Source organism: Rhincodon typus, chromosome 7 (assembly GCF_021869965.1).
Source record: "Rhincodon typus isolate 14 chromosome 7, sRhiTyp1.1, whole genome shotgun sequence".
Taxonomy (NCBI): domain Eukaryota; kingdom Metazoa; phylum Chordata; class Chondrichthyes; order Orectolobiformes; family Rhincodontidae; genus Rhincodon; species Rhincodon typus.
The window spans coordinates 47359238-47387094 of NC_063338.1; the positions used below are offsets into that span (position 1 = coordinate 47359238).

The 27857-nt window shown below is 39.7% G+C and overlaps 1 protein-coding gene across 2 annotated transcripts in view; it reads left to right on the plus strand.

The window, feature by feature from the left end:
- Positions 1-27857, plus strand: part of erich2 (glutamate-rich 2) — a 161305-nt gene that overhangs the window by 5698 nt on the left and 127750 nt on the right. Inside the window, exons 3-4 of one of the 2 annotated variants that reach the window (XM_048599422.1) lie at positions 13667-13715; positions 23205-23241. In XM_048599422.1, coding sequence (XP_048455379.1) covers positions 13667-13715; positions 23205-23241 — 86 coding nt within the window. The remainder of the gene's footprint in view (positions 1-13666; positions 13716-23204; positions 23242-27857) is intronic. The other variant, XM_048599423.1, reaches the window with a different exon arrangement.

The window sequence follows — 27857 nt, forward strand, 5'->3', positions numbered from 1 at the left end:
TTCTCCAGCTTGATAATACCCTTCCGATATCTGGGTGACCAGAACTGGACATAGTTTTCCAAAAGAGGCGTCACAAAAGTACGACCTCAACATAACGTTCCAACTGCTATACTCAAAGGACTGAGTAATGAAGGCAAGTGTGCCAAACACCTTTTTAACCATCCTGTCTCTATGGGATGCAAACTTTAAAGAATTATATGCCTGCACCCCTAAGTCCCTCTGTTCTACAACACTACACAAGGCCCTTACCATTAATTGTATAAGCTCTACTCTTGTTTGTTGTACCAAAATGCAATACCTTGCATTTATCCAGATTGAACTCCATCTGCCATTTTTCAGCGTATTGACTCATTTGATCACGATCCCTTTGTAATCTTAGAAAACCTTCTTCACTGTCTACAATGCCACCAATTTTGGTGTCATCCACAAACTTACTAACCATGCCTTCTATATTCTCATTATTCTAAATTGCTGTTTCTTTTGTTTGTATTTTAATCATGGTGTTTAAATAAATCGTGTTTTGCTTAACGGGGAATAGTTTAACCAGTCAGATCACATCTGGAACATACGCTTCACATCTATCTTTAAAATAAGAAAAAGTTAAGGTCTAGGCTACCTTCTTAATATGTTTTGAGGGGGTCTGGTCTGGTCCATCACAAAGCAAAAACAATTCATTTGAGGTGTGTAAAAATAACAATAGGAAATTATATTTGAGGATTTCAATTTCCCCAATATTCATTAGGATAGTCAGAGTATGAAGGGTTTAGAAGGGACAACCTCATTGAAATGTATTCAGGAGAGCTTTTTATATCAAAATGTGAAAGGTCAAGCAAGGGATAGTGTGGTGCTGAATCTAATTCTGGAGACTGAAGCCAGACAGGTGTTCGAGGTGACAGTGGGGAAGATTTTTTAGTGATAGCAACCATAAACACTATATGTTTTAAGTTTGTTATGGAAAAGGACCAAGATGGCCTGCAAAAACAAAGTTGGATTGGGGGAAAGCAGATTTTATTAAAATAAGGCAGGATCTGGCAAAAGTAGTCTGGGAGCAGTGACTTATGGGTAAATCTAGAGCAGAACAGTGGGTGCAATGAAAAAGGAATTGGGGAGAGTATAGGTCCAACATGTTCCCTTTAGGGTGAAATGTAGGAGCAACGAGCTCACTGACCCTGGATATCTAGGAATATTCAGGATTGGATAAGAAGGAAAAGGAAGACTTTTAACAGGTACATGGGGAGCAAATCAATCGAGGCGCTGGTGGAGTATAGAAAGTGCAGGGGGTACCTTAAGAAAGCAATTAGGAGAGCAAAGATGGAGGATGAAGAACACTGACAGGTAATATTGTGGAGAATCTCAAAATATTCCATCAGTAAATCAAGGGGAAGAGGATCACCGGGGAAAGAGTAGGTCTCATTAGATACTGAGGAGGCAATCTGTGCATGAAGCCGGTAGGCATTGGTAGGGTGTGAAGAGTATTTCATATCTGTGTTCACTTCGGAGAAAGAAAATGTAGGTACACACTTTAGGAAGTTTTATATGGGGATTGAGGAACTATTGGAGATTTTGACTGGCTTAAAAGTGGACAGATCCTCAAGTCTGGATGAGTTCTAACCCAAGCTGTTGTGTGAAGTGATGGATGAAATTACAGGGGCTCTGACTCAATTTCTTAATTCCTTTCTGGTCTCGGGGAGTTGGCAGAGGAAGGGAGGATAACTAATGTGGTGCCACTTTTCAAGAAAGGTGGTCGAGCTCAATCAGTGAATTACAGAACCGGTGTGTCTCACGTCAGTGATATAAAGCTATATTGGAGAAAATTCTGAAAGATAGAATTAATTTCCACTTGGCAAAGTTTGATGTGGGATATTCAGCATGGCTTTGTCAGAGGGAGGTCATGCCTGACAAATTTGATTAAACTTTTTAGAGGATGTGACCTGGTGTGTAGATGAGTGTAGTGCATTTGATGTAGTTTATTTCATTTCAGCAAAGCCTTTGACAAGGTCCCATATGGGAGACAGATATAGAGTGGTTAAAAGCACATGGGATCCAGGGCAGTTTGGCAAGTTGGATGCAAAATGGCTTAGTGGTGGGAGACAAAGTGTGGTGGTGTTTGTGTGACTAGAGGCCAATGTTCAATGGCATTCCACAGGAATCAGTGTTGGTCCCCTTTTAATGTTTGTGATATATTTTAAACAAAAAAGAAGATAATTGGGGGTAATGACATGTAAGTTTGCAGATGACACAAAGATTGGCTGAGTGGTTGACAGTCAGGGATAAGATCTTAGGTTGCTGGAAGACATAGAAGGATTCATCAGATGGACAGGTCAGTGGCAGATGGAATTTAACCCTGAGAGGTGATGCATGTTAGGAGAAGTAACAAGACAAGGGTGTATTCAGTAAATAGCAAGACACTATGAAGTTCAGAGGAACAGAGGGATCTTGGGGTGCTTGTCCTTAAAAATCCTTAAAACAGATCCTTAAAAATGGCAGCACAGGTTAGTAGGGTAGTTTAAAAATGCATATGGGACAAGTGTCTTTTTTAGTATTGGCATAGATTATAAGAGCAGGGAGGTTATGTTGGAGCTATTGGTTAGGCCACTGCTTGAGTGCTGTGTCTATTTCTGGTCACTGCACTATGGGAATGATGTGTTTACATTGGAGGACGTGCAGAAGAGATTCACTGGGACGTTGTCTGGGACGAAGTAGTTTAGTTTTGAAGACAGGCTGGATAAACTTGGGTTGTTTACTTTAGAGAAGAGAAGGCTGAGAGGGGACCAAACTGGGATATATAAGATTGAGGGTCACAGACAGGGTAGATAGCAAGCAGCTTTTCCCCTTCATTAAAGGGTCAACAACAAGGCAGCATAATTGTAAAGTGAAAGGAAGTTTGCAGGGAATTTGAGGGAAAATAATTTTCATCTGGAGGATGGTGGGAAATTGGAATGCACTGCCCGGGAGAGTAGTTGAGGCGGGAAACCTCTCAATCTTTAAAAAGTACTTGGATGAACGCTTGAAATGTCATAACATTCAAGGGTATGGGCCAAATGCTGGAAAATGGGGCTTGTGTAGCTGTAGAGTCATTTTGTCAGTGCAGACTTGATGTGCTAAAGGGCCTTTTCTGTATTGTACGATTCCATGATTTTATGATTCTGTGAGATGTGACCTCCAATATCCACAAAATTCCTTTGTGCCAGGTATGACTCCAAGCAGCAGAGAGTTTCCCACCAGGTTCCCGTTGGCTCCAGTTTTGCTTGGGCTCCTTGACACCAACTTGGTCAAATGTAGCCTGATGTCAAAGGCAGTTTTTCTCACCTAATCTCTGGAATTCAGCTATTTTTTCCATTTTTTTGAACCAAGGCTGTGATGAGCCGAGTGGAACCCAAACTCTACATTTGTGAGGTTATTGTTGAGAAGGTGCATCCGATGCAGTTGATGGCACCTTCCGTCATTACTGATTTTCGAGAGTAGATGGATCAGGTGGTAATTGGTTGGGTTGGATTTGTTCTGCTTTTTGGTTACAGGACATACTTGGGAAAATTTACACATTATCGAGTAGATACCAGTGTTGGTTGCTGTACTGAACAGCTTAGCTGTGGGTATGGCAGGTTCTGGAGGGTAAGTCTTCAGAGCTATTGCCAGAATTTTGTCAGGGCCCATAGTCTTTGTAGCATCAAGTGCGTCCAAGCATTTCATGAAATCATTTGCAGTGAATTGAATTGGCTGAAGACTGGCATCTGTAATGCTAAGGATCCCTGGAGAAGGCTGAGATGAATCATCTATTCACTAATTCTGGATAAAGAGTGTTGTGAATGCTTGTGAATCTCTTGCACTGATCTGCTGTACTACCCCAGTTTTGAAGATGGGGATATTTGTCGAATCTCCACCACCATTCAGAACTGCATGTGGCAGGACTGCAGAGCATAGATGTGGTTATGGTCAAGAATAAGAAAGAGCCATGTATTAGATATAGACAACTGGGGTCAAATGAATTTCTTGAAGAGTGTAAAGGTTGTAGGGGCATTAAGAGGGAAATCAGGAGGGCAAAAAGCAGATATGAAATAGCCGTGGCAGATAAGGTTAAGGATAATCCAAAGTGGTTCTACAAGTTCATTTAAGAACAAAAGAGCAACTGGGAAGGGAATAGGGCCCCTTAAAGATCAACAAGGTCATCTACCTTTTGAACCTCAGGAAATGGGAGAGATACTAAATGAATATTTCATGTCAGTTTTTACATTCGAGAAAGAAGTGGAGCCTAGAGATCTCGGGGAAATAAATATTGATGTTTTGAAAACAGTTTATATTACAAAAGAGGAAGTGTTGGAGATCTTGGAAAACATAAAGGTGGATAAACCTCAGGGAGCTGATCAAGTGTATCCTAGGACATTGTGGGAAGTTAGGGAAAAAATTGTGGTGCTCCTAGCAGAGATACTTGTATCATCTATAACTACGGGTGAGATGCCGGAGGACTGGATGGTGGCTAATGTTGTGCCTTTATTTAAGAAAGGCTGGGAACTATAGACCTGTGAGTCTGACATCTGTGATGGGTAAATTGTTGGAGATGATTCTGAAAGATAGGATTTACATGCATTTAATGAGGCATGGACTAATTTAGGATAGTCAGCATGGTGAGGGACCAAAAGGGGAATTGAGATTTTGGACTGTTTTGGGCAAGCAGCAATTTGGAAGGTTTGGGGCAGATAAGATGCTAAGATTGGGAAATACGACAATGCATTTTTGAACTAAAATCACAAATGCTAACAAATTGCAATGGCATATTGGAAATTCCACAGACTGGGCGGTGACTGCTAAGTGGCAGAGATTAATGAATTGTATTTAGATCTGGTTCACTATCACCTTGGTTGTGGTAGAGGTAATAAAAATGGTAGTTGAGCCGAGAAGTAAGGTGTAGTCGTAAAATATTGTTTTTAAAGTTTTGAATTTACTTTGCTTTGCAGGCCTGCTGGGTTAAGAATGCAGGGAGAGAGCAACTGTAGGACAGAGTGGGAAACGGGTTCAGTGGACCACACTGACAGTGAGTCACATGGTACAAATCAGACAAAAAGGCAAGTATAAGAAATAGGGTTAAAAGTAGCAAGTTTTAAGTTTAGAAGAGAAAATTACAGACAGAGTGTGATGAGTGTGACTTAAATGAGTTAAGTGTCACACTTTTAAGAAATGCACACTTAACACCAGACCTTTACCATCTATGGCATCACTTGCAGGAGAAAATAAACACATATTCCACCCCCTCCCCACACCAAGTACTCAAAACTTCCATGGTGGACTTGGTTGTGCCTCCTGTACAGAACTGAACATATATTTCAGAGCACTGAGCTAAGAAAGAAACCTTGAGTTTGTGATGATAGTTAAGGCTGATTTTTATTCTGCCTTTTTGGCAGAAATAGTACAGGTAGGTGTTTAAAATGATGTTTGGGTAATTTCTGTTGCTGCATTTGTTACATGTTCATGCTTGCTGCCATTTTTTGGGTAGTGTTTGGAACTGTTGACTATAGGCAAGTGGGATCCTTATTAATTATTAAATATTGTCTTGAGGACAGTATTTGAAAGCAACTGCGATTTTAACTACTGATCACATCGCTGATGCTTAATGCTAGAGTTGCCAGTAAAAGCTGGTTGTAAGCAGGATCATGAGCAGAGACCCACTTAAGTTAATGTTTTGAGTCTTTACTGTTCTAATCTGAGCCAGAAGGAGCAGTGTTCTTCTATGTCCCACAAGGACATCGCTTTCCCCTCTCAATTGTCCGTTCCATCACTGATCTTTGGCAGCATTATTGGCTCATAATTCTGTTACAGCTAGCCTTCACGGTGTTCCCTTCCTATTTAGCGGGCAGTTAGTGTTTAATTGTTTACATGAAATCTGCGTAGTAGCTGAATGGTTTGGTTTATCACCCACCTTGGACCTCACATGATACAGCTTTGACTAGAGTTAAATTTACAATAATTTGTACAACAATTTTAAAGATATTTGGATAGATTGCACTTTTAAAAATGATGGATTTGATCTGATTCTGGAATACCCCACCTGCTTCCGCACCCACTGGAATAGTAGAAGAGTTTAGACAATGAAATCCCACCCCACATTCCTGACTTGGCCAATTCCATTTCAAGAAGAAGCATCTTCCAGTCACATGAAATTACAATGGTTGAGCCAGTTCTCAAAAAATCCTGATTCACAATCTTCTCAGAGGCATATGAGCCATTGTCTGGTGGGAAAATCTTTTGGAAGATAATTTCAAAAGGTCTTATCTATGCCACCCCACACTAACTCATGCCCCACTCACTCCCAGTGGCTTCCCATTCTTTCCATGCCAATCCATGACCCTGACCTATCCAAATGACTTCTCATACCCTCCATGCTATCCCTTTGCTTCCAACCACTCCAAACAGCCCATCATACCCTCTGTATCAACTCAAAGCAAATCTTTGCCAGTTCATCTAGTTTAAACTCTGTGCAGAACCAATTAATCTTTAGAAACAGTGTTATGCGTGTTTAATACGGTGTGGAGCTGGAGGAACACAGTAGGTTAGGCAGCATCAGAGGAGCAGGAAAGTCAAAGTTTTGTGTTGGGACTCTTCATCAGTACTGGGAAGGGGGAAACAACCTGGGAAATAGAGGGAAGAGGGGTGGGGCTGAGGGAGGGTAGGTGGGATGTTGATAGGTGGATGCGGGTAGGGGATAGTGGGGATTGGTCAGTGGGGTGGATAGGTGGGAAAGAAGATGGACAGGTTGTGTGAGGTCAAGGAGCCGGGGTGAGAGAGAGGGTTGGACATGGGATGAGGCCGGGGATGGGGAGATTTTGAAACTGGTGAATGCTACGTTGAGGTCATCAGGCTGTCGGCTCCTGAGGCGGAATATGAGGTGTTGTTCCAACAGTTTGTGTGTCGTTATTGTGACACTAGAGGAGTCTCAGGATGGTTGCCAGCCGTTTTAACTCCCCTTCCCACTCCCTTGGTGACAGTTCTTGCCATCCGAGTGTTATGTGTAGTAATGATATTAAAAAATAGCTACTCCTAACTTGCTTTGAAAAAAATTCAGCTGTGATCTTATAAAAGTCTCAATGAATTAGTTTTTCAAATATCAAAACAGAAATTCTGTCTGTCTGGTAGTCTTTTGAAAACCAGTGTTACAACTCACTGGGGTAATGGACTGGAAATTAATCCTGCTATTCCTGGAGTCATCACAAAAGTTAAAGATTCTTTATAAAGTGTGCATACTTCCCTGATGTATCTGCATTTCGGACCCAGGTTAATAGAAAGCATAGATCATAGAACAGGAATTACTATTTATTATAGGCTCTCGCTACAGGCTCCAAAGCTTTAGTGTTTAATACTATTAATAAAAACTCTATTCCCTTTATAACCTCCCCCTTATACACACACAGACAGGGAAAATAGATTATTAGGCAGAGGGGAAAACCTGAAAAGACAATTTCTGTAGTCTTTGTTCCAGGTGCTGTGACTGAGGTGATCCTTCTGATTCTTTATCTGGCCATCACATTGTCTCAATTGTCTTTCTCTAAGGTGGCTGGTTCACTTATAAATGATCTTTGACGTAACAGTTTAAAATCTACAGTTTACAACAACAGTTGCAGGAAACTGGATTTCTTCAGGATCAAAGTTAGTTTTGACTTCAAAGAACAGAGCTGGAGAAGAACTGAATACTTCTGTCTCTAATTTGTTCTCAGTTCTAAGCTGTTCAGTCACTTTAGGATCAATAATATAGTTGTTGGCGGGTAAAAGGTCTCTGGCATAAATTAACCAGTAACTAAACCACAGACCAATCAACTTCTTATTGCCAACAGAGTTGCACCTGTACATCTCCTTCACTCCAAATCGTCTTCAACTCAAACTTCAATTACTATTTGTTCATTCATTTACTTACACAATGAATGGGATGGGTGTTAGGTCTCTTGCTTTTAGAACATAGAGTAATAGAGTAATAGAACTGTACAGCATGGAAACAGATCCTTTGGTCCAACTTGCTCACGCCAACCAGATATCCTAAATAAATCTAGTGCCATTTGCCAGCATTTGGCCTATATCCCTCTAAACCTTCCTATTCATATACCCAACCAGATACCTTTTAAATGTTGTAATTGTACCAGCCTCCACCACTTCCTCTGGCAGCTCATTCCATACATGCACCACCCTCTGTGTGAAAAAAGTTGCTCCTTAGGTCCCTTTTAAACCTTTCCCCTCTCACCTTAAACCTACGCTGTCCAGTTTTGGACTTCCCCACTACCACCCTCTATCTCCTACCTTCGACCCAGTTCTGCATCCAAATGGCTAGTTCTCCCTGTATTCCATGTAATCTAACCTTATTAGCCATTCTACCATGAGGAACGTTGTCGAATGCCTTACAGAAGTCAATATAGATCATGTCCACCCTCTGCCCTAATCAGTCCTCTTCATTACTTTTCCAGAAAGCTCAATCAAGTTAGTGAGACATGATTTCCCACGCACAATGCTATTTTGACTGTCCCTAATCAGTCCTTGCCTTTTCAAGTAGCGCACATCCTGTACCTCAGGATTCCCTCCAACAGCTCACCCACCATTGATGTCAGGCTCACCCGTTTATAGTTCCCTGGCTTTTCCTTACCACCTTTCTTAAATAGTGGCACCACGTTAGCCAACCTCCACATAACAGCCACCTTTTCAAATATTGGCTTTAAGACAGCTTCCCTTATTTCAGTCCACAGTAAAACACAAAAATAAAAAGACACGGTCCTTACACCAGGATGACACTTGATCATAGCATGAGCCAACATGTGGAGTCTTTACACATGTTGACATCGAAGACTGTTGCTCCACAGCTTACCAGAAGTTGTGGCTGACCAGAACACACTCCTCGCCATACGTCCTGCTTTAGGTGTATCAGAAGGGTTTACAGTTTCACCTCACCCTATTTGGAAAAATTATGGACACTCCTCCCATGTCTATAATGTTCGAAGGTTGGACTTGAACCCAGAGCCTGTGGCCCAGAAACATGTGCAATGGTAGTGTCCAATGTGACCTCTCATGGACAGAAACCTTTAGTGGTTGACACTTCATTATCTTGTGTAAGTAAATGTTCACTAGTAACAAAATAATTCTCAGAGGAAAAGCTTGCAAAGCTGTCTATCAAACAAAGTTTTCCCTTCTGTGTACCTTGTTTCAGTAAAGCAAAGCCTTAATGGAAATCTGGGCTCTCATCTGAGTTTCAAGTGGGTGTGTGAGAGTAATTTCAAAGCATTGAGATGAGAAAGACACTTTCAGTTTATTAAGACAGCAAAAAAAGTTACAATAATCATTTTAAGAATTTGTGAAGCTTGTCATCAACACCCACATTCCATTAATGAATTAAAAAAAACTTATGGCCGTTGGTCAGTTCACTGGTAGGAACCCAGCATAAGCAAAGGGCACATCGGTAAGAGGTTCGCTGAGGAAAGAGAGGTGGTGTTAAGTGATAAAGGACTAGGTGGTTGCAAGAATATGAAGCTGAGACCCAAACAAACCACAGAGGACAGGAAAATCCATAGCTGGTATATTCACTAAATGTGGGGATGGTATCTAACTTATTTAATAATATAATGGAAGTTTGATACTCCATGGTGTTATCATCTCTACTATCAACATCCTGGGGGTAATCATGGACCAGAAACTTAATGAGACTCGCCATTTCTGCATGGGAAATCCTAACTTGATTGAGCTTTTTGAACAGGTGACAAAGAAGATTGATGAACGGAAAGTGGTAGACGTTGCCCATACAGACTTCAGCAAAGTGTTTGACACGGTTCAGCATGGTAAACTGGTTAATGGGGTTAGATCACATGGGATCCTGGGGGGATAACCAATTGGGTACAACATTGGCTTGAAGGTAGGAGACAGAGAATGATGCTAGAGGGTTACTTTTCGGACTGGAGGTCTCTGACCAGCTGTGTGCCACAGGGATTGTTGCTGATTCCACTGCTTTTCATCATCTTTGTAAATTATTTGGATGTGAACATAGATGGTATAATTAGTAACTTAGCAGATGACACCAAAATAAATGGTGCAGTGGACAGTGAAGAAGATTATCTCAGAGTAGAATGGGACCTGGATCAGATGGGCCAATGGACTGAAGAGTGGCAGATGGAGTTTAATTTAGATAACTTGAGGTGCTGCATTTTGGAAAGGCAAATCAGAGCACGCCTTATACATTTAATGGTAGGGCCCTTGTGAGTATTGCTGAACAAACAGACCTAGGGGTGCAGGTTCATGGTTCCTTGAAGGTGGAGTCATAGTTAAAAAGAATGGCAAAGAAGGCATTTGGTACACTTGCCTTCATTGGTCAGTGCATTAAGTACAGGAATTGGGACATCGTATTGCAGCTGTACAGGACATTGGAATACTGCATTCAGTTCTGGTCTCCCTGCTGTAGGAAGAATGTTGTGAGACTTGAAAGGGTTCAGAAAAGATTTACAAGAATGTTGCTGGGATTGGACAGCGTGAGCTATAGGGAGAGGTTGAATATGCTGGGGCTTTTTTCCCTGCAGCATTGGAGGCTGAGAGGTGACCACATAGAGGTTTATAAAATCATGAGGGGCATGGATAAGGTTAATAGCTGGTTGGCATGGACGAGTTAGACCAAAGTGTCTGTCTCCATTCTATATAAGTCTATGACAGTGGGTAAATGTACAAATTCAACTGAGGGAAGTGGATAACCCTGAAAATTGAGGAAGGAAAGCATGCAAAAAATTTGTGGAAAGAATGTGGAAATGTCTGGGGAACAGAATGCAGTGGTGGGGGGTAGCAGTCACACCACTAAGTGCCAGTTAGCTGCAAAGTTCTGAGAAGATAGAAACAGACAAGGGTTATTCAGTTTCCCCATGATTCGGTCAGATCATTGCTCTGTATCTTTATTTCTTTAGGCCCACTGTTGTTACATTTATTGACACCGTCACTTAACAAAAATCTATTGATCTCGATCTTAAACATTTCAATTGACTCATAATCCAAGTCCTTCCAGGAAGCAGAGTTCCAGAATTTCAGTCATGTTTTTGTGAGAAAGTAAGTTTTGATTTAACTCATAAATGACTTGGCTTTAATTTTAAGATTATGCCACCCCCTCCATTCTCCCAACAGATGAATTACCTACCCTTTAAAATCCCTTCATCATTTTAAACAATTCAATGAAGTCACCTCTCAATCAGCTAAACATTTATGCAGCCTGACCTCATAATTTAATTCTTTAAAAGGCTGATATAATTCTGGTGAATCTATAATTTTTTGGTTTATTAATTTAAGGGATATGGGTTTCGTTGGCTGGGCCAACATTTATTGTCCATCCCTAATTGCCCTGGAGAAGCTGCCTTTTGAACTGTTCAAGTACATTTAGTGTAGCTACACCCACAATGCTATTAGGGATACAGTTCCAGGATTTTGAGCCAGTAACAGTGAAGGAACAACAACATTTTCCCAAGTCAGGATGGTGAGAGGCATGGAGAGGAAATTGGAGGTGATGGTGATTGCATGTATTTTCTGTCCTTGTTTTTCAAGATGACAGTGTCATGAAATGGAAAGTGTTGTCTCAGAAGGCATGGTGAATTTCTGCAGACCATCTTGTTAATGGTACAAAATATTGCTATTGGATGCCAATAGTGGTAAGCGTGAATGTTTGTGGATGAGGTGCCAAACAAGTCAGCTGCTTTGATTTGGATGGTGTCAAGCCTTTTGAGAATTTTTGGAACTTCTTTCATCCATGCAAATGTAGAGTATTTCATCACACTCCTGACTTGTGTATTGTAGATGGTGGATTGGTCTGGTATAGTCAGGAGGTGAGTTATTCACTGCAGGATTCCTTGCCTCTGACCCTGCTTTTGTAGCTGCAGTAGTTGTATGGCTAGTCCATTCCATTCCAATCCATGGTAACCCCCAGGAAGTTATTGTGGAGGTTTCAGCGATCGTAATGTCATTGACTGTCAAAGGGCACAGGTTAGATTCTCTCTTGATGGAGGTGGTCATTTCCTGGCACTTGTGTGACACAAATGTTATTTGCTATTAGTCAGCCCAAGCTTGCTGTGTTCCTGCAGCTCCACACTATTGACTCTGACTCCAGCATCTGCAGTTCTTGCTATCTCCACAGTCCATGCACCATTGGGTGTCAACTGGCTGTCTAGTTGAAGAGTAACCCAGTAAGTAAATAGTATTCTTGTTTGTCAGCAAGACAAAGTAGCAAAAGAGTGCTTCATGGCTTCATGATACCAACATGAGCCATTGCTGCACTGACTACTCATCACTCCAAAATTACCTCCTCCTCATGGGATACCTGAGGGTGCTTATGCACTGACTGGAGAGGCTCTGTTCTCAAAATAGACTAGATCTCCCTCACATAAAAACCGAAAGAACTGCGGATGCTGTAAATCAGGAACAAAAACAGAAGTTGCTGGAAAAGCTCAGCAGGTCTGGCGGCATGTGTGAAGGAAAAAAGAGTTAACGTTTCGAGTTCGGTGACTGGTCCAGTTCTGAGGAAGGGTCACTGGACCCCAAACGTTAACTCTGTTTTTTTTTCCTTCACAGATGCTGCCAGACCTGCTGAGTTTTTCCAGCAACTTCTGTAGATCTCCCTCACTGTCAGTTGTCTGTCTGTACACCATTTGAGTGCTTTGAGTGGAAAATTTGACAACTATGTAAGATAGTTAATTGCTTTCTGTACGTTAAGCTAATAATAAAACAAATCATTTTGATATTACAAGAATATTTTTATTGGTAAGTATACTATTGACTGCTTTTTTGAGGTAATTTCTGCAACGACTTATGATTAATTGAAAGACATGCTATTCACAAGAATGAAATTTCTAAATCTTTCTTTACCATTCACTTTTAAGAAATACAAAAATTATTGAATCTTTTATTTGGAAATTGGAATTATAATTATAACTGTCCCATGTTTATTATTTCATGAAGGTGAAATGAGTTACATGAATAGTGAAATATATGTTTTTTAAGCAACTGTGATATTCATTGCTCTAATTAAAACATTTTTTTCGGGAAATTATCACAAAATACCTGATAATTACTAATAGATAATGGGCTGAATATTACATGTCCCTCTGGGTGTGCTATGGGAGGGATGGGAACAGCCCTGTTTTTAAAGTTTTAACAGTGCTGGAAACAGTGGATACTATCTTTGGAGGCTTTTCTTTGCAATTGGTAACTCTCACCCTTCCCTTCCTTTCTACCCGTTATACTTCAAGTCATAGCAACCCATCCCCCACATAAAAACCTTCCGTATCCAAAACCAGACTTTCATGGGTGAGCCTGCAGTCTCAATAGCACCCAGAACTGAACTTTAATGCTGACAGGACTGTTTGTTGGGAATCCTTAAACTTGGGTGGAGGAGGGAGGGCAGCACAAATTTATCCTCCTTGCAACATTTCACCTTCAGGACTGCAGGACAGGCTTGTCCTTGGTCTTCTGGCTTGCCACTAACTTTTCTTCCTGGCGTGACCGCAGTAAATTTTGGTTCCACTGTGGCTGGACCTGCCTTTGCTATAAATCTCTCAAGAACTGAGAGCCAAATAAGCTAGTTTGCATTGCTTTACCTTTGGGACTGTCAACTTATAATTGTGCTGTTGTTTTATTTTTAATATATTTGTGTATGCAATAATATTGTTAACCTATTTAACAGAGATCATCTCTTGGACCACCAAGAAGATTGGAAGAGCTTGTTCCAGAGAGTAGGTGGTGGCTTTTATTACATTCTTTTTAACAAATCTGTGGTTGGTAGTAACAAAAGAATAAATTTTGTAAAAATAAGTCATTTGCAAGCAAAAATTATTGTGTCATTGTAAGGCATTTCATAGGGTTGAAGGAAGGGTGAATGATACATGGTGCAACTGGGCACAAAGGGTAGAGGAGGTTACTGTAATGCAAGGTGGCTGATTGATCTATATCATTTTTAAAATTTTAGTTTTAAAATAGTGGCATATGGGGTTACTTACTTTTGGGAAGGACTTAAAAAAAATTCCAGGTTAAACAGTCCTTCCAGAACAGTTGTCTAGAACCATGACCTAATCCAGAATATGTCAGAGAACAAGGGAACACTTGGAATATTAATGGAAGATTATTTGTACGTGCTGCTTTACAAAAGGGTAAATTCTGAGAGCCAATAGCTTGATTTTAGTTTAGAAATCAGAGATTAAAAGTTTTTTTGCACTTTGGAGAAAACCTGACTTGGGTCAGAAGCAACTATAGTCTCTCTCCTAAAAAGGAGTATAAAACAGTTCAGAGAAACCACATTTATCTGAGCAGAAAAGTTTATATTGTGGCAAATTCTGACCTTGTATGTTTGGCTAGAAATCTGCAAGTTATTAAAAGGTCAGAGGTCTAAAGTCCAAGTTCTATGAGTATTCTTCTAAGAAGACATCACAGTTCTCAGGAAAGAACAAGGGAGAATCACTCGCATCGAACTTAAAGATTAGATATAAAGGGATAATGTCCCCTTCTAACTCCATTTTGATATAGCCTTCCCCCTCTTTCCTGACCTCTCCCTCACCTTTGATGGTCTGCATTCCACTTAGTGGGTTTTGCATGTAAGTTAATCAATTGTAAAACATGGGTGATTTACTAATGACATTTAATAGGTGAAAAAAATACCACGGGTGATTTGTGTTGGTGGAGTAGAAAAGCTTTAGTTGTGTGTAAGAGTACTTCTGGATATAAAAAACAGATCAGGGATAATGTGCCTAGATTTGGGTCTAGGCCGGAAATGTCGACTCTCCTACTCCTCTGATGCTGCCTGATCTGCTGTGTTCTTCCAGCTCCACACTGTATCGACTCTGACTCCAGCATCTTCAGTTCTGGCTATCCCCTATCTTGCAGTTCACCAACTCCTCACCCCATCTATACCCGCTGTGAGCCCTTACAACCCTGGGTCACCTGGCAACCATACCTGAACAGACCACAAACTCTGACCTGACCCATCCAGAACCGACACAGGAGCACCCTCCATTCCCTTGTCAGTCTGACCACTTCCTGGACCCCACACCATACATCCCCAACTGCATTCGGCTTCACCTAATATTTCTTCTCATCCCAGCAGGAGTTGACACACTCTGACCCAACTGATACTCCTGCTACCTTCACCTTCTCACCTACCCAGTTCCTTGGACCTACCAGTGCAACCTTGAGCTGATAACCCCACCCACTCCACATTCCTCTCCAACCGCTGCCCCGCCCCAAACCTCTGCTGGACCCATAAGAACTAAGATAACTACTGCCAGCCTATATACTGGTGTAAGTGGATTGGTAACAAGTTGATACTTAATTTAATGCTCCAACTCATTGAGAAAAAGTAATTAAATAAGTAATGAACATTTTTAAAGTTTCTTAAAAGCTTAAACTGACAACTTAATCTACCAAACCAAATTGTCACGTTTCTGCCAATATTGCAAGTACTGTTGTTTAATGGAATGTGCAGCATTAGTTTCAGAATTTTCATTTGTGGTAAATTGTTAAGGGTACAATGTCATTGCTTTGGAAACTTTTAAAACTGCACCCTTCAAGCAATCAAAGCATCCACCAGATTGCCATTAATCCATTAGATTAATCTGTATTACCTCATCTGTGTGTGTTTTAACAACCTGGATTCTGACCCTTTGGAATGTTCTTTTTCTTGCCAGTGAAAGCTACCTTCACCTATTTGTTTCCTTCCTTATCATTGTGTTGACTGTTACTGGGATTTTTAAAAAATTATTCACTTGTGGAACATGGGCTTTGCTGGTTGGCCAGTATTTATTGCCTATCCCTAGCTGCCCTTGAACTGAGTGGTTTTCTAGGCCATTTCAGAGGGCAGTTGTAAATTAATCACAGTGTTGTGGGTCTGGAGTAACATGTTGGCCAGACAGGTGAGGATGGCAGGTTTCCTTCCCTGAAGGGCATAGGTGAGCCAGATGGGTTTTTCTGACAGTTGGTAATGATTTCACAGTCATCAATAGATTCTTAACTCCAGATTTTTTTTAATTGGATTCAAATTCCACCTTTTGCCAATAATCTAGCGATATTACCACTAGGCCATTGCCTCCTCTAAATGCAATTTTGGCCATAAATTGTATCCCCTAATTTAGGGATAAAATGTAACGAGGTGGAATGTTGGCATGCTTAATTTTATACTTATCGAGTCCTAGGCATATAGTATGGAAACAGACCCTTTGATCCAACCAATCCATGTCGACCATAATCCCATAGTCCCACCTGCCTGCGCTTGACCCATATCCCTCTAAATGTTTCTTATTCATGTACTCATCTAAATGTCTTCTAAACGTTATAACTATACCCATATCCACCATTTCCTGTGGAAATTCATTCCACACATGAATCACTCTCCATTTAAAAAAAAATGCCCCTCATTTTTTAAAAAATCTTTCTCCTGTCATCTTAAAAATATGCCCCATCATCTTGAAACCCTCACCCTGGAGAAACCATACCTGCAATTCACCATTCATATTTATACCCTTCCTGATTTTATAAACCCCTATAAGGTCACCTCTCAACTTCCTACGCTCCAGTGGAAAAATGTCTCAGCCTATACAGCCTCTCCTTATAACTCAAATCTTCCATATCCGGCAACATGCTGATAAATCTCTTCTGAACCCTCTCCAGCTTAATAATATTCTTCCTATAACAGGGAGACCAGACTGGACACACAACTCCAGAAGAGGCTTAACTAACATCCTGTACAACCTCAACATGATGTCCCAACTCCTATACTCAAAGTTCTGAGCAATGAAAGCATGCGTGCTTAATGTTTCTGAATCACTCTTTCTAAATGGGATGGAAACTACAAAGAATTATATACCTGAACCCTGAGGTCTCTCTGTTCTAAAACTCAGGACCCTACCATTAATTGTATAAGTCATACCCTTGTTTGTTTTACCAAAATGCAATACCTCACATTTATCCAATTTAACTCCATCTGCCACTCTTCAGCCCATTGACCCAATCAATCAAGATCTCTTTGTAATCTTAGGTAAACTTCTTCGCTTTCCGTTATGCCATCAATCTTGATATCATCTGCAAACTTACTAATCATGCCTTACATATTCTCATCTAAATCATTTATATAAATGACAAATAAGTGGACCCAGCACTGATCCCTGTGGAACACCGCTGGTCAAGGCCTCCAGTCCAGAAAACAACCCTCCACCATCACTCTCTGTCTCCTGCTGTTAAGCCAATTTTGTATCCATTTGGTAAGCTCACCCTGAATCTCATGAACCCATTTGATGAAGTATAGAAATGGAACTAACATTTACACAATTCTCTATTTATTTAGAGCTACACCCATGCACCCAAAAAGCAGAATTTCAGTCTGTCTTTTAACTTATTTTTAAATTTGATCTATTTTTCCTAATCAACTTGGTCAGAGATGTTATTACACATCTCTGAAGCAGCTGGGACTTGAACCTCCGACTCCTGGTCTAGGGATAGGGAATCTATCTCTATACCACAAGAGACCCATCAGTCTATCTTTTGTAGGGATTCAAGTGAATCACCAATTAACAGCCAGCACCTGCATACAGTGTACAATTAACAGATTTCCTTCCGTCAAAATAAAAAAAGCTAATATGCCAAACCAAAATTGGAATATAAATGAAAGCAAAAAGCAGTATATTCCATGCAAAGTGTCACATTGTGAGATGCTTCTCCTCTACGACTTGTAACAATTTTTGAATACATTTGTTTTCACTTGGGTAGCTGATGACTTGCATTCATTCATTTACTTTGAGAGACTTCTCTCCAGCATTTGTTTCATGCCGGTGATTTGTGATCTTTTTGAACTTAAGACTTTTCATAAAGTATATGTTATCCCATAAGGAACAAGTATGTACATAATATTAAGTCATTATAAATCTTCATTATGCCCATTCAATAAAATTTTACTAAAAGTGTTCGACAAATAGAATCCCATATTCACTGTCTCCATGAGAGCCAGTGTCTTGACAGCTAGAGTACTTTCAATAAAATGTATTTTCTTAGCTTCTCAAGCTAATGGAAAACATTTCCCATTCTCATCCATTAGAAATATGATGAAATCAACTGTATTCAATTATCCATCAAGAAAATTAGTATGTCAAGGATTACTAAATGCTTACTAAATGGTCTAGTTGCTTTTTCTTTGGGTCACTTAAGTACAGATTTATCTATATTTAATTTTCTGAATGTTTTATTTGCACTTAAAACATTACTGACTTGAGTCTTTTATCTTAGCACTTAATACTAGCACATCAAAACTAATATTTAGTCTAACCTCAGAGCAAAACCAGTTTGCCTGATCAGTCAAGCTTTGTAACTGTTCACAGCCAACCCATTTTCACCTGCTTATGGTTCCTGATATCAGCTTTTCTTTCCCCCTGAAATACTACCATCTATCCCTATGTCTGCCTAACTGTTGTTCTCTGTCTCTGGGCTCCATCTCTGCCTATCCATTCACTCATACCACCTTTTCCTAGCAAATATCTGTTCCGAAAAACAATCACTGGACTTAAAACATTAACTCTGCTTTGTCTCCATAAGTACTGCCTGTCCTGCTGAATTTCTCCAGCAATTCCTCTGTTTTGTTTGTAAATGCTGTCTCTTTTTAGATCATAGTAATCAACATGTATCATGAAGATGCCTGAATGTTTTTCTTAATGATAAGATCTGTTTTTAGTTGAACATATTTATCTTTTAACAAAGTGGATCTCACTGAAAATAGCATAACTTCAAGCATCAGTCAGGCCATTGACACATCTGTTTAGTTTCCATAGTTTTCTTCTGTATCTGCTTTTTTAAATAACTTGCAGCAACATGCCTCTTAGAAGTATCATCCAGCAAAAATACAACTGTTATGGTCATCAATATGAAAGAAAGAAAGAGCTAAAGACATTTCTAAGGTCACTTTTCCAGCTGTGGGACAGTGCACTCTAATATCCTACAGTAAGATCCTGATGTTCTTCAAAACTCCTGATAACTGGCATCACTTTTGCTTGTGGTCAGAAACAAGTACAGTTCATATCCATTTGTATTATTGTGGATAAACTTGGTCTCCAAGTCTCCAAAATGTAGAATGAAAATATTATTTGTCTTTATCCCATGCATTTAGATCCATGGCACCAATCTTGTTAAAGTCAAGCGCTTATAATAGGTCATGGTGGTCCTTTGATACGTTTCTTTACAAATTTCACATGTGAATTCCGTGCACGTTTTTTCTGCAATGGTCCTTTGCATGAAATGCAAGTCAAGATTATGTGTTCAAGTTCTGCCTGTAGGGGCAGACAAGAGGATTGCCAAAGAGACAATCTGATATTCTTTTCTATCACTTCAGTAAAAATACTATACTATGGATTCTGGAAACCTGAAATAAAATCAGGAAGGGCAAGAAACATTCAACGGGTTTAATTTTCAACAAGTTGGGTGAAAACATTGTTCATGTAACTTTAAGGCAACTTGCTTTTTATGTCTGATTACGATTGCCTGATGGGGAAAATACTTGTCCAACACTCTGATGAGAAATTCTGGTACTGTGAAGGAGATACAATAAATGTCTTAACTGGGGGAACCACCAATCCATTGGTCTTTGATGTGCTGTGGTTTACTCCCGCACTTGTTTATGTTATGTTAACTCTCTGCTACCATGTTATAATCCAGAAAGCAAATTGGTAAAGGATAGAACTGTAGCCAATCATGTATGCACTGACAAGAGTTACATATTCCACAGTGCTGTGGTTAGTTCACACATCTTTTCTGCACTCTGTGCCCTCATCCACAATTGGAACCAGAACCTTGTATCTATTGTACAAGGGCAACTCCAAAACAAAGTGCTGGATCCCCATTCCTGCTTCACTCAATTAATCCAGTCAAGTGGAGCAATGTCCTTTAGAGTCATATAGTCATAGTGGTCTACAGCACAGGAAAAGGTCGTTAGGCCCATCAAGTCTGCCAGTCAAAATCAGCCACCAATCTATTCCAATACCATTTTCCAGCACTTGGCCCCTTTCTCATGCCTATTCTTGACCTCCCAGGATGAAAATACAAGACCTACAAGATAGCCACCCAACCTGAATTGGAAGCAAGGTGGATCATGTAGACTCCTCTTTGACAGACCAGAATCTTGCATCCTGGAATGGTGCTGGGAATATGGCACATAGTTCCCTTTCCTAAAGGAGATGTAAATTGTGAAATTTGTAAAATATCTCTGATTTTGTTATCTTTATGGAAAGAGCCTTTTCTAAGTACCATTACACCCCATTGGGGAGGGAGCAGAATAAGTTATGTTCCTGCATTCCCTGCAGTATGATGAGGAACACTTTGAGCTCGTGCATCTTGAATTTGTTCATGTCTTTTAGAGTCATAGAGTCTAGAATTCCAGAAACCTGAAATAAAAACAGGAAGTGCAAGAAATACTCAACAGGTCTGGCTACGTGTGTGGAAAGAGAAACAGAGTTAATGTTTTGAGTCCAATATGACACTTCTTTGGAAGCCCAGCATTCTGAAAAGGAGAGTCATATTGGACTCTATTTCTATTAGCTTCATATACTTTAACCACAACTGCAGCAGAATGGTTTAACTTTCAACATGCTTATTTTCATTACGCAAAAGCATTAGCTCGGAGCTCCTGGAGTTCAATAGGGGGTTGAAGGAACATTCAGTAGGGTATGTAAAGGCCATTACCACCTCACCAAAGATGGGCTCCAGTCATCCCTGGCTCTCCATAGAGTCACCTCATCTGGGCCACATCTGCCAGCTTTATCTCTGTCACTACCTCACCACTGGTGTGATGACAGAAGGGTCCTTTATGGGCTTCACCAGAGGTCTGTACAAGAAACTGGCAGGAGTATAGGGCCTCATTCAGCCTTAGGATACAGGAATTGGAATGGTAGGAACATTGGTGATGCCAGCCTTGGCTACATGAGTTGCTTTGGCTCTAAGAGGTGTAGCAGTTTTTTTCATGTCCCAAGTCTTCACAGGTGTGGTCCCACCAAACTTACTGCTTTTTTTAATCTGGTTTACTTAGAGAAAGCTTGCTAGAACAAAGCTGAGTTGGAAAAATGCTTGCTAATAACAAGCTGCTCAGCTGATCTTTCTCATTTCTGAAAAGAAAAATCTTCTTGTTTAGTTCAGGGTGAAAACTATCTGTTATGTTGAATAAGTAATTGAAAAGAATCTTAAGTTTGTATTTCCTGAGCAAGCTGTGTCAGTAAGACTTCAGAGACAAGCTTATGTGACTGGTGAATTAACCACACCAGTCAGAACTTCAGAGCAACAGCCTCTGGAATGTATTATATTTTACCCTTTTGTCTTCGAAAATAGTCCATTGGCCAAATTGATTTTTCAGAAAACCCATCTCGGAATAGAAATATGTTTTCTTTTCCTGAAGAGAGAGAGTGTATGTGTGTGTGTTGGAGTTATTTACAGGGATGCTTCTATATTACTGATTGCATATGTTAACCAGTTATTGCAACTTCAGTGAATAAGTTTCGTTTTCATAAACCAATAATTGTGTTTATTAAGAAATTTGGTTCATAGATTGTGCTATTTAAAACTTGATACAGGTAAGAAATTTAATTGATCGTCTTGGTAACGAGAAAATGAATTGTTATTTAATTCTGTAACCAGTGGAGCAGTGGGATAAGAGTGATAGTGCCCTCCTCCAGACTCGGTTGTAACAGTTTGTAAAAGCATAGTCAATGCTTTATAGAATTTTAAGCTAGATCAAGGTTGAAAACCTAATATGCTGAAACAAGGCAGAAAATGGATTCCTCAATACTGAGCTGTGAGGCCTTTGTTTTGTTATTGACGGTATACATATGTTTAGAAGTGTCAATTTTTATATAGCTCCACTAAGTGATACTGTGTTGCTATTCCATGTGATTTGATCATCTGGGCCCCACTCTTATTTGTCAAATGTGCAGCACACCAATTTTTTAAAACAAGATTTATGGAATAAGTAAGGGCTGAGTGTAGATAATGCTAGAGAGAAGCAAATCTCATAGCTGTTTCCCTAAATTAGGTGTCACACTGAATCGTATTACTGTGGACAAGGCTGTGCCCCAGCATCCACCATGCACACTAAAGCTGTGCACAAGAAAGATCAACAGGCATGCTCTGTTTTGGATTAATTTTTAAATCAGAATTGCTTGGTGGAATTTAATACCCTTCTTCCAGATGAGATTGAAAGGATGAGTCCCCCTGTAGGAGAGACTAGAATTGGAGGACACAGTTTAATAGTAACAGATTTTCCATTGATGATGAGATGCAGAGAATTGTTTTTTGCTTAGAGCATCATGAGTCTTTAGAATTGTCTTCCCCACAGAGGAAGGTGGAGCGGATTCTTTGTTTACTTTTTTAAGGTAGAGTTAAATAGATTCCTGACCAACAAATGAGTCAAATGGTACGGGAGGTGGGCAGAAAAATGAAGTTGAGGGCACAATCTGACTGGCTATAATCTTATCAAATGCTGGAATAGGTTTAAGGGATTGAATAGCGTACTCGTGCTCCTAATTTATATGATTTATTATCACATCTTATGTTACTTATCTCTGTAATGGCTTTAAGACTTGCATCCCTTACTGTGCTCCTCTACTTCGATTGGTCTGTTGTTCGTACCCTTCCCTTTGTATCTCTATTGATGGCAGAAACTTCCTTCAGTTTATTCTCTAGAACTTCCTCCCCAAAATCCCACTGCCCCTTCACTTTTCCATCTATCCTCATTAAACATTTTGAAATCTGTCTTAAGGTTGAAACTTTTGAACATCTGTGTTCTATTTAGCATTTTAAAATTTTCTTTAATTTGTATTTTTCTTCCCAGCAACATGCCTTGTACTTCTGACTATACTAAAGGCATTAAAAAGATGCATACATTCTTAAGTAATTTGAATGTAAAGTGTTATGCTGGTTGATTATAAATACACCAAAGTTCCCACTAACCATTCCCTCTGCTTGTGTTTTCTGGACTGTTTCATTTGCATTGAATCCTTTTATTTCAATATGTTCTATTTTATATAATATTTCTTGCATACATATGTAGAATGCTTATCTGTCATCTGTACAGCTAATTAATATTTCTTAATTTTACAACAAAAGTAAATCACAATTTTAAAATAATTATTTAATTTGCCTCAGTCAGATAAAGAAATATTTTCAAGTTGCATTCTTTATAGTGTCTCTTATTTCATGTCCTTTTGTAGATTCACTTGTTGTGGAGCCTTTGCAAGTAATGGCACGGTGAGTAAAATAGTATACTTTTCCCGTTATACCCAAACCTGCGGACGAGCAGTTACTGTAATTTAGATTGATGAAATGAATGTAAGTGATCGAAATATGACTTTTCTTCTTAGGCCCAAAGGAAATGGAGAAAAACAGCAGAAAGTTGCAAGACAAAGTGACTTGGGGTATTTTTGGGCACAAAACTCAGAAAGCTAAGTTTACATGTGCAGCCGGTAATGGGAAGGCTATTGGAATGTCGGACCTTATTTCAAGAGGATTAGAGTATAAAAGTAGGGAAGTCTTCTGCAACTGCACAAGGTGCTGGTGAGATCACATCAGAGTACTGTTGGCAGGTTTGGTTCCCTTATTTATGGAAATTGGAGGCAGTTCAGCGAATGTTCATGAGGATGATTCCAAGTATGGAGGAATTGTCTTATGAGCAAAGGCTAAACAGGTTGTGACTGTACTCGCTGGAGTTTAGAAGAATGAGAGGTGATCTCATTGAAACATACAGGATTCTTAAGGGGCTTGACAGGGTAAATGTTGAGACGATGTTCCCCCTCATAGGAGAGTCTAGGACCAGAGGGTATTGTCTCAGGATAATGAGGCACTAATTTAAGACTGAGATGAAGAGGAATGTCTCCTGTCAGAAGGTTCAGAGTCTTTGGAACTCCTTGCCGCAGAGTTCTTGTGTATATTTCAGGCTGAGCTAAATAGTTTCCTGATCAGTAGGGGAATTAAGGGTTAAGGGGGGGGGCAGGAAAATCAATGTGAGGAACGCCGGGTCAGCCGTGATCCTATTAAATGGCGGAGCAGACTCGAGGGGCTGAATGACTAACTCCTGTTCCTACTTGTTATGGCCTTATGGCTTTAATTGATTCAGGGTACGGATTCCAGCACAGGACCTATATCAGTTGGAGTACAGACTGAATAATTTGGCTCATGGTTCAATGTATCCAAGTCACAATATTTCCTATTTTACAACAAAAAGAGCAGCACTGATTTCCAGGCCTAATGTCTGATTTGTGCTGTCATCAAATGAGGTTCTGTGTTGGGAACAGACTACTGAACATTGAAATATAAATCGTCAACAAGTGCTATGTGAAAATATTGTGACATTATGTCGCAATTTAAAAATTTTATTTAAAATTATTTTGCCATTTTAAACTTAAGGTACTGAGGAAAATGGGCATTCTTTCTTCCCAAAAATAGTTGATTGGTTCACCAAGGTCTATGATGATGTAAAATAATAAGGTTTTACATATCATAAGATGTCGATATTGGGTTTTCTGTTATGGCATTTTGATCTGGAATAGCAATATAAAGCATTGTTAAAAGAAAAGACATTTATATAGATACTTTTAACTACTGACTATCTCAAAGTGCTTTTCAACCTATGAACTATTTTTGTCAGTGTTGTAATTTATGAAATGTATCAGTCAGTTTGCATGGAGCAAACTTCCACAGACAGCAATATGATAATGACCAGATGATATGTTAATCATAATATGTCCAAGTATGCAGATGACACAAACCTGGGTAGGAGTGTAAGCTGTGAGGAGGCTGCAGAGATGTTTCAGTGTGATTTGGACAAGTTGAGTGAGTGGGCAAATGCCTGGCAGATGAAGTATAATGTTAATCATTTTGAGGTTATCCACTTTGTTAGCAAGAACAGGAAGGTTGATTAATATCTGAATGGTGATAGACTGAGAAAGGAGGAGGTACAACAAGACATGGGTATCGAGGTACAGCAAGACATGGGTATCCTTGTACACAATTTCTATTATTGAATTCAAATGAAAATTGGTTCCTTGCATTGGACACAGGAATTATTACCCTTAATAGAAAGCAAGTTAAGGTTGAATAGTGAGAAGTAAAAAAGGATTCTGGAATTTATTTTTGAGTAACAATAGTTAACAGGCTTTTATACAGAACTGTATCTCTGGGAGATAAATTGGTCAAAAATGCAGTCTTCTCATAACCTTTCATACAAAGATTTTAACCAGATAAAAAAGAAAGTCCTCATATATTTTATTTTATTCTTTAACTGTTATTTACATATGAGATATCACAATATTTGCAATCTGCAGGGAAATTATTGCCACTGTTTTTGGACTTGCCTTGAACCTAGTAAAATGGAACTGAACATTCCAATATAAATCATATTGAATGGTTTATTGGTACTTTTTTCAAATTGTTGTGTACAATTTAAGGTAAGTAGAATCTGTAAACTAGCTAGCATCTTTATTTTTCAACCTTTTTTAATTACATTAGTTTAATATTGCTACAAAACCTATTAAGAGTAATTTTCCAGTACTAGCAATAAAGTAAGAGAACTAGAGCATAAGTTGAAGGATATTTTGTTGTCGGCCAGTATCTAGATTTATAGAGGTGAGAAACTCCCAACTTATATTGAGCTAGGCACTAAGATTTTGATTGAATGCTGATAATTTATTGTGCTACTTGTTCTGTCCCAACTTAGCAGTGGCAGTTAGAAAGCTCAGTAAGATCTTTCTTACAACCATCCAGAATAGAAACACTGCAAATTCCAGTGCGTGAACCCAATGAGGACAACACGATAAATGAGCTGAATACCAGGATGTGAGGAGAATGAGTCTCAGAGAAAAACATTGTAAACTTGGCCCTCTTGTGGTGCAGTGGTAGTGTCCCTACCACTTGACCAGGAGATCTGAGTTCAAGTCCCACCTACTCCAGAGGTGTGTAATAACATCTCTGAACAGGTTGATTAGAAAAATAGGCAATAAAAAAGTTTTGTAAACTTGAGAAAATTACTTGTGTGCAGGAAATTAATTATTATTCCAAGCTCATGTACCATGTTTTCACTGGGATGAGTCCACTGTTCTCAAAGAGCACTTTATCCTGTTTTCCTTTGCCCCTTAAGAAAGGTTGAGAGAAGGAAATCAGGGAATCATAAATCTGTTAACCTAACATTTCTTTTCAGGGAATTGCTAAAGTCTATAATTAAGGATAGAGTGACTGATCACCTTGAAATTTTTATCAGAGATAGCCAGCATAGATTTGTAAAGAGTAGACCAAACTTAACAAATCTCCTGGTAGTTTTTGAAAATGTAACTGTAGTAATGTACGGAAAATGTTTATATTAATCTAGATATTAATTATATGGACTTCCAGAAGGCATTTCAGAGACTGTTAGCTAAAGCGAAAATCTTAGAATTGAAGGCAGATTACTGATCTATTTAGGAAATTGGCAGAGCAGGAGTACACAGAAAGTAAGGATGATGAGCAGATACTCTAATTGACAGGATGTGATAAGTGGTGTCTTGCAAGGATCAGTATTGAATCTGAGCTATTCATTGACCTGTAAATTACTCAGTTGTTAGAATAAACATCCCACATGTCTAAATTTCCTGATCGTATGAAAATAGCAGTCATACATCAGCTGTACAAAGCCGTGGTTTGCCCTCACCTGGGCCATCAGCCAGGCCATACTGCCCAAACCAGGCCTCGGGATCCAGAACTTCATGAAATTGTCAACCATAATTATTTGAACTGCATTCACTGGAAGGTCAGCAAGTTTAATTTCCAAATTGCAAGCCACTGGACAGAATATAATTTAAACACTAGGACAAGTAAACAAACACAGGGATGGATACCAAGGAATTACACAAGGGTGATTCCTAAGTGTTTCTTTTAACTAGGGGAGTCAACAGGAAAAAGAGTAAGAGGAAGAGAGAAAATGATAAAAACAGTGAGCCTGAGGTAGAGGAATGCTGATGACCCACACAGAGAAGCATACAGTCAGTGGGGAGAGAACTATCCTGACAGGAAACAGTGCCAGGAACCCATAGCTAAAAGTGGCAGTGGGCAGTCAGTTGGAGTCAAGGAGTGATAGTGCCTGAGGGAGATAATGTTGGATCACAACAATTAACAGCAAGGATCAGAGAAAGGCAGTGAGGATGAACCTATGCAAGCCAGTGATAGACACAGGAAGTGAACCTGCAGGAAACAGTGAGAAACAGACAGTGTGAATCCAGAGGAAATCAACAGAATACAGAGAGAATGCATTTGTGAAAGTTTGTTGGAGATAGAAAGAGAGAGAGAGAACTAACCTGCGAGACTCTGCAGGGGAGAGAGAAAAGACCTGTATGAGTCGATGGTAAATGGAGACAGAGGCAAAGCAAGTCAATGGGAGACAGCAAAACAGTCTGTGGGAACAGTGGGAAAGAATAAGAGCATCATGATTACAGATCAACAATATGAAAGAGAAACATTGCATTAGATCAGGTAAATAATTAGTTGTCTGGAGACCCTGAGGTGATCAGTATGCTGGATTGTTTTATAGAGAGATAGTGTGGTACTGGATGGGCTGCATAGCTATCTTCTAAGCCATTATGACTCTATGGCTTGACCTATCACTCTTTTTAGGGCCAGGAACTGAGATGGATTGGTGCTAAAAGTATCACAGCCAGACTGGGGAGGACCAGCACTAAGGGCCTTCCTGCCTGCCAAATGGAGTAGCAGTTACAGTCTGCCCTGGAGAGGGGTTTTATCCTCCTGTCCCAATTATTCCCACCACCACACGCACGTTCTCTCTCACTCTCTCACTCACTCACTCTCTCTCTCTCTCTCACACACACACACACACACACACA